Source organism: Gymnoscopelus braueri (genome assembly GCF_963280865.1).
Source record: "Gymnoscopelus braueri genome assembly, chromosome: 18".
Taxonomy (NCBI): domain Eukaryota; kingdom Metazoa; phylum Chordata; class Actinopteri; order Myctophiformes; family Myctophidae; genus Gymnoscopelus; species Gymnoscopelus braueri.
This window is the reverse complement of record NC_137618.1, coordinates 6,597,371-6,611,131: the sequence shown is the minus strand read 5'-3', so window position 1 is coordinate 6,611,131 and position 13,761 is coordinate 6,597,371. Positions and strand designations below refer to the sequence as shown.

The following is a 13,761-nucleotide window of genomic DNA, read 5'->3' as shown; positions in this document are numbered from 1 at the left end:
TCATCTTCACCTGCAGTCTGGACTCCACACACTGGTCTGAAATGAAGCAATTGAAAAAGGACTTTAATAACTGGAGACCTAGTGGTCTCAAGAACAACAATAATATTTGCAGAAGGTAAAGGAAATTGGCCTAAACCCAACTGGGTGCAAAGATTATGGGATGTATGTGTTAGGGAAGAAACCACACTTAAGCCAAGATTACATAAGGACAAATGTGTCGATGGACTCTTGATGCAAATAATGGTCTCAAGTGAATAAGGTGAAAGTAGTTTTCTGTTTCTGTTTTGAATGTTTCTGCAACCAAGCAACAATGAATGCACAGACTGAGTTCCCTTTCACTCCCTCCCTAAAAGCATAGATGATGGAAAGAGAGCCTTTGGTCAACCAGATTCAACAAATCCAATTCATCTGTTTGGAAACACTTTGGTTTCAAGGAGTCTGATTAGGAACAACACACACAGTGCTAGATTTATTACGGTGGTGTGCACCACAAGACAATTTGTTTAATCGTCTAAAATTCAAATACAGTGACCCTACTATACAGAACCCTATGACCAAACAATGAAGGAGCAAAAACATATTTTAATTCAATACATGATATTTCCAATCAGTGAGTATACATGTTAAATAATCATGATCGCTATATTGACATTATTTTAGACATAATTGAGCAGCCCCAACCGTGTGAAAGTTCATTATTTTGGGCCTTCTAGTGGCGCTTTGAAATAGGTCATGGGCATACTGAAACTGTTAGATTTCATCTTCCAGGAAGCATGACTGCGCTGAGCAAGTTTTATGCTGCTCATTACATTTTGAGACATTGTGTATGCAGGTGTAAGGTTTGGCCTAAGGTTGGCGCTAGAGGATAGGACATTTAGGCAACAAATTAGTAAGGTTCCTCTCTGCTGAGTGCATTAAATATGTTAGTAATTTTGTATTCGATGTTTTAGTGTTGAACAGCTCTATATTCTGATAGTAATTGCCTTCACGTCTCAGATGTTCCTCCATAAACACATTGCTGTAGGCCTATAGAGTATTTGTTCAGTAATCTCCCTAGCTTAACACAGGCCCGGCGCCACAGGGGTGCCTGAGGGGGCCTGGCACCCTCAGTTTCAAATTGTGCCCCCTCAGTTTATTAAAAAATAAATTAAAAAAATGACATTTTATTTTTTTTAAATACATTTTTTGATAAAAAATAAGAATTAAATAACATTAACCTAACCCTAAAACCGAAATAAAGTAACAAAAAAACGCCCATAAACGGCCACAATTCGCCCAATAACCGCACATTTTCCCGCGCGCGTGCACGGGTCGCGCACTCTTTTCTGTTTATTAAAAAGCTGGAGACACGGGGGGCCTCTGTTACTGAACAAACACTCTATAGTGTCTGTTCTGTAACACTATACAGCAGAGGTATTCAACAGGGGGTCCGCGAAATTGTTGTTTGATAAAACGTAATTTATTTCTCTCCAAAAATGTCAATATGTCTTTAAACATAACATGACATATTTTAATAGCTTAGAATTGAATGCACAATAACATTTATACATATTTTGTAGAGAAAGAAAATGTCTTTTGCACACCTACACACCTACTTGTTCATGTTTATACATATAAGACAACATTTTATACATAAATATACGATATATGTGGTGGCCTACCCCCTACCCTACGAGGTAGGGGGTCCCTGCTCCATCACCCCATCAGTTTGGGGGTCCCTGGCCTGAAAAGGTTGAAGACCCCTGCTATAGAGAACCAACCATGACCTCTCTGGTCATCTGGTAAAGGTCTGCTTTCAGTCCCTAGAGACAAAATAAAAGTTTTAACACAGTAGCTCCCCTTAACATATTTATTTATGGTGCCATCTGAGTGAGCTGAGCAACGTTTGGAGCACACTGCTCTTCTTCTGACTGCTTTCAGTCCCTTGACTCAAAACTTAAAATAGAGAAGCAGCATTTCGTTTGTATGCACCACATTTCTAGAACAAGCTCCCAGAAAACTGCATGTCTGCTACAACTCTGTTCTTTTAAATCACAGCTAAAATGTATCGATTGATTGAATACTTTATTAACAGTTTGCAAAGACAAGCACAGGGAAGTACAGTTAGTTTTTTTAAACCCAAGAAAGCACTATGGCTTCGCTTGTTTCCATTGGGGTCCTTTGTACTCAATTCATCGAAACTCAGTTTGACTTTGTATTGTAAAATAATCCCCAGCCCAAACTGTGTGGTATTGGACAAACTGTGGACTGGATTTTGGGTGTGGGCCACACCCAAAATTATTACCGTGTTATTACCGTGTTTGTGTGAGAGGGGGGGGGTAGCTCCAGGAATCCACTCCTCTTTTTCCGGTCAGCCTGGCTGGCTGCTCCGCTGCTGGTAAACAACCCAACGGAACACCGAAAACTCCCGAGGATTGACGCTTGGGGTTTGTGTCCTCCACAAGGATCCGAATGGTTTGTAGCAACGGCACAACGCGGACTTTTACACGCGGTCGCGGGTGGTGGATTTCGTGGACGTCTGCTCCGCTTCTCTGTCACACAGCGACTGACACACCGGGCACCGCCATCTTGAATAGTCCATTCATAAAAAAAACGTGAGTAACGTGGGTGCGTCGGAGACTTCTTCTTCTTCTTCTTTTGGCTTTCCGGCAGTCTAGACGCCCGTCGGCGTATTGCTGCCTCACACTGTTTGTGTTAGGTACTGCTCATTTTATACTGTGGCCTTACACCTTATGGTACATGCCTGTGTCCACAAGGAACTCCATAACAGCTTTCACCACTGCACTTTGCTTTTCCTCCGGTTTCAGTACATTCCTCAGTGAGCTGCAAGACAGCCCTGTATCAAGTACTGCAGTGAACAGCACACTCCTCTCCATTGTATATTTGGCACATTCCATTGTCACATGCTGCACAGTTTCTTCAGTTCCACATTCACACAGTCCATCTCCATGTTTCCCAATTCGAGCCAGTCCCCCTGCTACTAGGCCACAGTGTCCAAGCCTCAACCTTGTCATTATGACCTGTTCCCTTCTATTGTTCTATTGAGTGCCGTTCCCTCCCCTATCACTATTTAGTATGTTATAATAAAACCTTCCCCTTTCTTCCCCCTCCCATTCCTTCTGCCACCTCCTGGTTATCTCCTCCTTTATTTTACTGCGGTATTCTGAGATCCCCAAGGCTATGCCCACGTCCACCTCCTCCCTCCTCAGGGCCTCTTTGGCTGCCAAATCAGCAGCCTCGTTTCCCTCCACCCCCACATGTGCTGGCACCCACATGAACCCCACTCTGCTCCCAGCCCGTTCTACTCTATATAGTGCAGTTTGCAGTTCACAAATGAGATCCGGCCTAACCCGTGACTCCCACCCTGCAGAGCCATCAGTGCCGCCGCCGAGTCCGAGCATATAATCACCTGCTGCGGCCTCACCTCTTCCACCCAATTTACTGCCCATACAAGGGCCACTACTTCCGCCGTAAAAACTGACCCCCCATTTGACAGCCTTCTGCTCTGGGTGATCCGCAGGGAGGGAATGTGGAATGCAAACCCCACCCTTTGACTATTTGGGTCCATGGACCCATCTGTGTACACCTGTAAGTGGCCTGCCCAATTCTCCTGCATCCTCTCCTGCACCAAATCCTCTGGGTCTCCTCTCCCCTTCTCCTTCATTCTCTCAGCTATCATAAAGTCCACCTCCCCTTTTGGTAGCAGCCATGCAAGGAAATTAGAAAAGAAGGAAGGGACGGCCTAGGGGGCGGGCAGGCGCCATTGCTTGCATGGCAGACGCCATTGATGCGCATGGGAGCCAAAACTGGAACAGGAAGTTTGGTGAAATACTATGAAGTCTATGGCAGCCAGCTGGACCAGCTTGTGAACAAACACTATTTCTGAACGATTGTGTCCTTTGTCAGATAATCGGTTCAGGAATATAAAAGAAGACATATCACAGGTTTTTATCCAATCAATTCGGATTTTTTTTAGCACACTGTATAATTGTATTGAGGCATCTAAACAGCGGCATGTATCATCCATAGACTTTATAAAAATCGTCTCTGGCAGTGTTGCCAGATGGTGTGAGAGAAATAAGCAACCAGGTCTAGGAAAACAAGCCCAAAAGAAGCACCGGGGGCCAGGGGTCTTCAACGTTTTCCCAAACTGATGGGGAGATGGAGCAGGGACCCCCTACCCTACCTCGACCCCCTACCTAGGGTGGGGGGGGCAACATATATTGTATAATTAACGTATACAGTCGTTTCATAAACATACATGTTATTGTGCATCAATACTAAGCTATTAAAAATAATTGACAGATTAATATATTCATGCTTTTATTTTAAACATACAGGGTACAGTGAGTAGGGTGGCCGCACTGCCATTTATAAATCATACCTTATTAACTGAGAACAAAATCTGTCAATTGCACAATAATCATGTATACAAGGCTACAAGCTATTCAAAATGGACATAATCATTTATAGATATCATCATTTATTTAATACATAAATGTGGAAATTGTTTAAAAAATATATGAAGACAAGCTCACAACGCGTTGTGAGCTTGTAGATCTCCTATTTTAAAAAAAATCTTGAAATAAAATGTGAAATATTGACGATTTTTGAGACACTAACTGTTAGTGTTTCAAAAATCCTTACCAGATTTGTGGTTTTAGTGACTAACACCACAAATCTGGTACGGGAACATTTTCAGATGGGGGTTAGGGACAAATACATATTAATTTGAGGGTCCATGACATAAACATAATTGAGAACCACTGGTTAAAAAATTTTTGAAGCCCAAGTCCAAATAATCAACTACACTTTAGAAAAAAGCCCCAAAAACCGCAACCCGCAACTACCAATATTTACAAGCAACTTCACAGAAAAATAAGGCCAAACTCGCTTATAATATGTGGACATGGCAACACTGGTTTCTGGCTCGGCAGTATCGCGTACTTTGTGCTCTTTAGATAGCTCAATAAACTTATACAGTGGACACATCGAAAAGCAACACAGCAGAACACAATGTGTGATATGTCTTCTTTTATTTTCCAGAAGCAATTACTTTACAAAGGTCTCAGTCATTCAGAAAAAAAATTTGTTCACGAGCTGATCCACCAGGCTCTCATTAACTCCAATGTATTCCACTGAACTCACGGCTGCAGTCTGGCTCCCATGGTGCGACTTATCTGCCGACTGGAATTGCATGATAGCGAAAATGACGTAGATTCAATGCTTTTCGTCGATAGTTGAGTCTTCTTTCACTTTCTCCCTGCCGTTTGGTGCCCCCCCCCCCCCCACAAGGTTGATGCCCTGTGCTTCAGCACCTAAAGCTGCTCCGTTAAGCTGGGGCTGCTGGTGTCTCTTCAGCGTACCTGACTAACTGAATCTCTCGTCACAATGTTTACAGTGGAAAGGTTTTTCTCCAGTGTGGACTAAATCTCTGTGTTTTACTATGTATTTTTGGCAAAACATGCAATTTTCAACAGCGTATAACAAGCGAACGGGAGGTCGTAATGCCTTATTTTTTTTACGGAAGCACAGTGAAATCCTCCGTGATTAGCAACCATCAGGGGATCGATCATACTGGAGATAAATATTCTGTGAGTACTTGAAAAGGTAAGAAAATCGAAAAATCTCTGGTACTGGGCAAACACAGCCAGAAATAAGTCTGACACTGAATGAGTTAATCATATAGCATAATAATGTAACACGAAATCTTGTGTGTGCATGCACTATAGCGTTTTCCATATGCTTTAATTTGCTATCACAATGTAATAATGTAAAGAAACTAAATAATTAACATAACCATCCCATTAATTGTAACATTTACTGTCATAATTCATTAAAAAAAACTGCAAAATAATAATATTTTTTTCCTGAGTTAAAGGGGAAATCCACCCATTTTCAATATTTAACTATGTCATTAATATAGCATAAAGGAGTTGTGTGGAAATAAGAAAAAATTAAAAAAAAAAATTAACATTGCAAAAAAATTTAACATTGCAAAAAAATTAACATTGCAAATTACACTGTGATGACTCATCATGGTGTAATTTGCAATGTTAATTTTTTTGCAATGTAAAATTTTTTTGCAATGTTAATTTTTTTTTAAATTTTTTCTTATTTCCACACAACTCCTTTATGCTATATTAATGACATAGTTAAATATTGAAAATGGGTGGATTTCCCCTTTAAGTGATATTTAATAAGTAAAATAATTGAAATAGTGCCCCATTCATTGGCCATGTAATAGAGCACAAAATGACATTAAATCATAATATAAAAACAATAACATTCTAGTAAAACAGTTCTACCTTATACAATTGATATGGTTTACATTGTCATTTATAGTATAAATTCATAACACAAAATAATTTGCAATACTTCTAGGTAAAAAAAGAAAGAAAGTTACCGTTATCATAAACTGATACAAAACAAAAGAGCTGGGGAATGACTCCAAAAGCCAAGTCCTAATGGAAACTGTTGACAGGAGCAGTATAAATATACATGATATGTGTGCCACTCTATCCAACTCCCTGACAACATACAGCTATTTAATTTGATCCTCCCAGTGAGGTGATTTATATTGGAAAGTGTTTTATTTTTTCCCCTTTTGGTGTGAATGCACTGATGTCTTTTCAGAGCACTTAACTGACTGTCACAATATTTACAGTGGAAAGGTTTTTTCACCAGTGTGGATACGCTGGTGCTTCTTCAGAGAACCTGACCGACTCTTGTCACAATGTTTACAGTGGAAAAGTTTTTATCCTGTGTGGATACGCTGGTGTCTTCAGTGGACCTGACTGAGTGAAACTCTTGTCACAATGTTCACAGTGGAAAGGCCTTTCTCAAGTGTGAACATGCTGATGTTTTATCAGGTCAGATGACACAATGAAACTCTTGTCACAATGTTTACAGTGGAAAGGTTCTTCCCCACTGTGGCGTATTGAACACCAATGCTGGTGTATCTTCTGGTGAACTGACTGATTGAAACACTTGTCACAATATTTACAGTGGAAAGGTTTTTCAACAGTGTGGATACGCTGAAGTGTACGCTGGTGATACTTCAGAGAACCTGAGCTAGTGAAACTCTTGTCACAATGTTTACAGTGGAATGTTTTTTCTCCAGTGTGAACGCGCTGGTGTATCTCCAGGGAACCTGACCAACTGAAACTCTTGTCACAATGTTTACAGTGGAAAGGTTTTTCTCCAGTGTGGATACGCTGGTGTCTTTTCAGGTCAGATGACCGAATGAAACTCTTTATACAATGTTTACAGAGGAAAGGTTTTTCTCCAGTGTGGATACGCTGGTGTGTCTTTAGATTACCTGACCAACTGAAACTCTTGACGCAATGTTTACAGTGGAAACGTTTTTCTCCAGTGTGGACACGCTTTTCTCTAGTGTGAACACACTGGTGTTTCTTCAGGGAACCTGACTCACTGAAACTCTTGTTACAATGTTTACAGTGGAAAGGTTTTTCTCCAGTGTGGATACGCTGGTGTGTATTTAGAGAACCTGACTCACTGAAACTCTTGTCACAATATTTACAGTGGAAAGGTTTATCTCCAGTGTGGATACGCTCGTGTCTTTTCAGGTCAGATGACTGAGTGAAACTCTTGTCACAATATTTACAGTGGAAAGGTTTTTCTCGAGTGTGGAAACGCTCGTGTTGTTTCAGGATAGATGACTGACTGAAACTCTTGTCACAATGTTTACAGTGGAAACGTTTTTCTCCAGTGTGGACACGCTTTTCTCCAGTGTGGACACGCTTTTCTCCAGTGTGAACACACTGGTGTTTCTTCAGGTGACGTGACAGAGTGAAACTCTTGTCGCAATGTTCACAGTGGAAAGGTTTTGGATTGTGGATACGCTGGTGTATCTTGAGACCAAAAGAACTGCTGAAACTCTTGTTACACAGTTTACACTGGAAAGGTTTTTCTCCAGTGTGGACACCTCCACTTGTCTCCCCCCAATCATCACTGTTTTCAGTGACTTCGGTGTCAGATTCAAGTTCAACTTCAATTTCAGAACAGTGTGAAGAGATGTCTTCATCAACTTCACTTTTCACTGCTAGTAATGTCAACATTGACCCATCAGGCTCCTCTGGTCTTTGAAGTAGCTCCTCCTGTTCCTCTTTAATCTGAGGAGGCTCCGGTTCCTCCTGGAGCAGACTGGGGCTCCTCTCCTGTTCAGGAGAATCCTCCTCTTTACACACAACCATGTGCAGGATGTCTAGGAGCAGAGAAATAACATGATATTGAACAATGGATTTCTAAAAAGTAAAACTATTCTTCCTTTGTCCATGTTCTATGTAGAAAATTAGCTATTACCTACTTAAATTGACCAGTTACTAACTAAAGGTTAATACAGGTGTTTCTGGAAACTGACAGCCTGAACAAATTCAGGCTTCAACGTTTTAGCAAGTTTTCAGCTAAATACATATTCTAAGAAGTAATCTGAATGGATATATTTAGTTACTTTACCCAACAAATGAATAATGGTGTTAAAGCAAATATTTAATTTGAGTCCTAAAATTATCAAACGATATTAAAACATAATGCTTCACATGTGAGCTCTGATTTGGGAGTAAATTAGGCTGTAGGCCAAGCCGTATACAACAGGTCTGTCTGTGTCTGTCTGTCTGTATTTACAGTCTGATACTTTCAAAGTAGACCAATCACAGCTCATGCCGCTAAGTGCATGACGTTATGAAACAGAACCACCTCCAGACATGAAAGCTTGATATTTCTGGTGAAAAGTTTGGAAGTACATTACATTAACATTACAGTCATTTAGCAGACGCTTTTATCCAAAGCGACTTACAATAAGTGCATTCAACATAGGTAGGCAAGAAAACTACTAATCACCAGAAGTCTTAAGTGCATTCTCTTCCAAAACAAGCAACTAAGAGTATACCTAGCGCTAAGGTAAAAGTGCAATATATCAGCTACCTACTTTCTTAAACAGAAGAAGTAATTGAACACCACCGTAATAAATCTAGCACTGTGTGTGTTGTTCCTAATCAGACACCTTGAACACCTTAAACAGGAAGTCGTTTAAAATCTATGTGAATAGATGTTTATGATGTGGCTCTGTATGTTTAGACATTTTTGCTGGTATTTTTTTTGTTTTACCATTGTTATTGTAGTGTAAATTTGATAGTGTGACAGCCCTACAGAACAGAAAATATGAAAGAAAGAAAGAAAGAGCACATGAAACTTACTGAGTTGTGGGTGTTCTTCAGGTTCCTCCAGCTTAATAGAAATGTCCCTGGCTGAGTCTGGAGAGTTCATCTTCACCTGCAGTCTGGACTCCACACACTGGTCTGAAATGAAGCAATTGAAAAAGGACTTTAATAACTGGAGACCTAGTGGTCTCAAGAACAACAATAATATTTGCAGAAGGTAAAGGAAATTGGCCTAAACCCAACTGGGTGCAAAGATTATGGGATGTATGTGTTAGGGAAGAAACCACACTTAAGCCAAGATTACATAAGGACAAATGTGTCGATGGACTCTTGATGCAAATAATGGTCTCAAGTGAATAAGGTGAAAGTAGTTTTCTGTTTCTGTTTTGAATGTTTCTGCAACCAAGCAACAATGAATGCACAGACTGAGTTCCCTTTCACTCCCTCCCTAAAAGCATAGATGATGGAAAGAGAGCCTTTGGTCAACCAGATTCAACAAATCCAATTCATCTGTTTGGAAACACTTTGGTTTCAAGGAGTCTGATTAGGAACAACACACACAGTGCTAGATTTATTACGGTGGTGTGCACCACAAGACAATTTGTTTAATCGTCTAAAATTCAAATACAGTGACCCTACTATACAGAACCCTATGACCAAACAATGAAGGAGCAAAAACATATTTTAATTCAATACATGATATTTCCAATCAGTGAGTATACATGTTAAATAATCATGATCGCTATATTGACATTATTTTAGACATAATTGAGCAGCCCCAACCGTGTGAAAGTTCATTATTTTGGGCCTTCTAGTGGCGCTTTGAAATAGGTCATGGGCATACTGAAACTGTTAGATTTCATCTTCCAGGAAGCATGACTGCGCTGAGCAAGTTTTATGCTGCTCATTACATTTTGAGACATTGTGTATGCAGGTGTAAGGTTTGGCCTAAGGTTGGCGCTAGAGGATAGGACATTTAGGCAACAAATTAGTAAGGTTCCTCTCTGCTGAGTGCATTAAATATGTTAGTAATTTTGTATTCGATGTTTTAGTGTTGAACAGCTCTATATTCTGATAGTAATTGCCTTCACGTCTCAGATGTTCCTCCATAAACACATTGCTGTAGCCAGGCCTATAGAGTATTTGTTCAGTAATCTCCCTAGCTTAACACAGGCCCGGCGCCACAGGGGTGCCTGAGGGGGCCTGGCACCCTCAGTTTAAAATTGTGCCCCCTCAGTTTATTAAAAAATAAATTTAAAAAATGACATTTTATTTTTTTTAAATACATTTTTTGATAAAAAATAAGAATTAAATAACATTAACCTAACCCTAAAACCGAAATAAAGTAACAAAAAAACGCCCATAAACGGCCACAATTCGCCCAATAACCGCACATTTTCCCGCGCGCGTGCACGGGTCGCGCACTCTTTTCTGTTTATTAAAAAGCTGGAGACACGGGGGGCCTCTGTTACTGAACTAACACTCTATAGTGTCTGTTCTGTAACACTATAGAGCAGAGGTATTCAACAGGGGGTCCGCGAAATTGTTGTTTGATAAAACGTAATTTTTTTCTCTCCAAAAATGTCAATATGTCTTTAAACATAACATGACATATTTTAATAGCTTAGAATTGAATGCACAATAACATTTATACATATTTTGTAGAGAAAGAAAATGTCTTTTGCACACCTACACACCTACTTGTTCATGTTTATACATATAAGACAACATTTTATACATAAATATACGATATATGTGGTGGCCTACCCCCTACCCTACGAGGTAGGGGGTCCCTGCTCCATCACCCCATCAGTTTGGGGGTCCCTGGCCTGAAAAGGTTGAAGACCCCTGCTATAGAGAACCAACCATGACCTCTCTGGTCATCTGGTAAAGGTCTGCTTTCAGTCCCTAGAGACAAAATAAAAGTTTTAACACAGTAGCTCCCCTTAACATATTTATTTTTGGTGCCATCTGAGTGAGCTGAGCAACGTTCGAGCACACTGCTCTTCTTCTGACTGCTTTCAGTCCCTTGAATCAAAACTTAAAATAGAGAAGCAGCATTTCGTTTGTATGCACCACATTTCTAGAACAAGCTCCCAGAAAACTGCATGTCTGCTACAACTCTGTTCTTTTAAATCACAGCTAAAATGTATCGATTGATTGAATACTTTATTAACAGTTTGCAAAGACAAGCACAGGGAAGTACAGTTAGTTTTTTTTAAACCCAAGAAAGCACTATGGCTTCGCTTGTTTCCATTGGGGTCCTTTGTACTCAATTAATCGAAACTCAGTTTGACTTTGTATTGTAAAATAATCCCCAGCCCAAACTGTGTGGTATTGGACAAACTGTGGACTGGATTTTGGGTGTGGGCCACACCTAAAATTATTACCGTGTTATTACCGTGTTTGTGTGAGAGAGGGGGGGGGGGGCTCCAGGAATCCACTCCGCTTTTTCCGGTCAGCCTGGCTGGCTGCTCCGCTGCTGGTAAACAACCCAACGGAACACCGAAAACTCCCGAGGATTGACGCTTGGGGTTTGTGTCCTCCACAAGGATCCGAATGGTTTGTAGCAACGGCACAACGCGGACTTTTACACGCGGTCGCGGGTGGTGGATTTCGTGGACGTCTGCTCCGCTTCTCTGTCACACAGCGACTGACACACCGAGCACCGCCATCTTGAATAGTCCATTCATTAAAAAAACGTGAGTAACGTGGGTGCGTCGGAGACTTCTTCTTCTTTTGGCTTTCCGGAAGTCTAGACGCCCGTCGGCGTATTGCTGCCTCACACTGTTTGTGTTAGGTACTGCTCATTTTATACTGTGGCCTTACACCTTATGGTGCATGCCTGTGTCCACAAGGAACTCCATAACAGCTTTCACCACTGCACTTTGCTTTTCCTCCGGTTTCAGTACATTCCTCAGTGAGCTGCAAGACAGCCCTGCATCAAGTACTGCAGTGAACAGCACACTCCTCTCCATTGTATATTTGGCACATTCCATTATCACATGCTGCACAGTTTCTTCAGTTCCACATTCACACAGTCCATCTCCATGTTTCCCAATTCGAGCCAGTCCCCCTGCTACTAGGCCACAGTGTCCAAGCCTCAACCTTGTCATTATGACCTGTTCCCTTCTATTGTTCTATTGAGTGCCGTTCCCTCCCCTATCACTATTTAGTATGTTATAATAAAACCTTCCCCTTTCTTCCCCCTCCCATTCCTTCTGCCACCTCCTGGTTATCTCCTCCTTTATTTTACTGCGGTATTCTGAGATCCCCAAGGCTATGCCCACGTCCACCTCCTCCCTCCTCAGGGCCTCTTTGGCTGCCAAATCAGCAGCCTCGTTTCCCTCCACCCCCACATGTGCTGGCACCCACATGAACCCCACTCTGCTCCCAGCCCGTTCTACTCTATATAGTGCAGTTTGCAGTTCACAAATGAGATCCGGCCTAACCCGTGACTCCCACCCTGAAGAGCCATCAGTGCCGCCGCCGAGTCCGAGCATATAATCACCTGCTGCGGCCTCACCTCTTCCACCCAATTTACTGCCCATACAAGGGCCACTACTTCCGCCGTAAAAACTGACCCCCCATTTGACAGCCTTCTGCTCTGGGTGATCCGCAGGGAGGGAATGTGGATTGCAAACCCCACCCTTTGACTATTTGGGTCCATGGACCCATCTGTGTACACCTGTAAGTGGCCTGCCCAATTCTCCTGCATCCTCTCCTGCACCAAATCCTCTGGGTCTCCTCTCCCCTTCTCCTTCATTCTCTCAGCTATCATAAAGTCCACCTCCCCTTTTGGTAGCAGCCATGCAAGGAAATTAGAAAAGAAGGAAGGGACGGCCTAGGGGGCGGGCAGGCGCCATTGCTTGCATGGCAGACGCCATTGATGCGCATGGGAGTTTGGTGAAATACTATGAAGTCTATGGCAGCCAGCTGGACCAGCTTGTGAACAAACACTATTTCTGAACGATTGTGTCCTTTGTCAGATAATCGGTTCAGGAATATAAAAGAAGACATATCACAGGTTTTTATCCAATCAATTCGGATTTTTTTAGCACACTGTATAATTGTATTGAGGCATCTAAACAGCGGCATGTATCATCCATAGACTGTATAAAAATCGTCTCTGGCAGTGTTGCCAGATGGTGTGAGAGAAATAAGCAACCAGGTCTAGGAAAACAAGCCCAAAAGAAGCACCGGGGGCCAGGGGTCTTCAACGTTTTCCCAAACTGATGGGGAGATGGAGCAGGGACCCCCTACCCTACCTCGACCCCCTACCTAGGGTGGGGGGGGCAACATATATTGTATAATTAACGTATACAGTTGTTTCATAAACATACATGTTATTGTGCATCAATACTAAGCTATTAAAAATAATTGACAGATTAATATATTCATGCTTTTATTTTAAACATACAGGATACAGTGAGTAGGGTGGCCGCACTGCCATTTATAAATCATACCTTATTAACTGAGAACAAAATCTGTCAATTGCACAATAATCATGTATACAAGGCTACAAGCTATTCAAAATGGACATAATCATTTATAGATATCATTTATTTAATACATAAAT

The 13,761-nt window shown here is 41.5% G+C and overlaps 1 protein-coding gene across 1 annotated transcript; it reads right to left on the bottom strand.

Annotated features, from left to right (window-relative positions):
• Nucleotides 1-2,482: 2,482 nt before the first annotated feature.
• On the bottom strand, nt 2,483-11,805 carry LOC308105845 (uncharacterized protein; the record flags this gene model as incomplete). The annotated part of the gene is made up of 5 exons (XM_080456769.1): nt 11,584-11,805; nt 9,219-9,320; nt 7,628-8,227; nt 3,351-3,693; nt 2,483-2,567 (listed from the first exon to the last, which is right to left on the bottom strand). Exons 2-5 carry the CDS (start codon nt 9,286-9,288, stop codon nt 2,483-2,485), a joined length of 1,098 nt encoding a protein of 365 aa, XP_080312895.1. The 5' UTR covers nt 9,289-9,320; nt 11,584-11,805.
• Nucleotides 11,806-13,761: the final 1,956 nt, after the last annotated feature.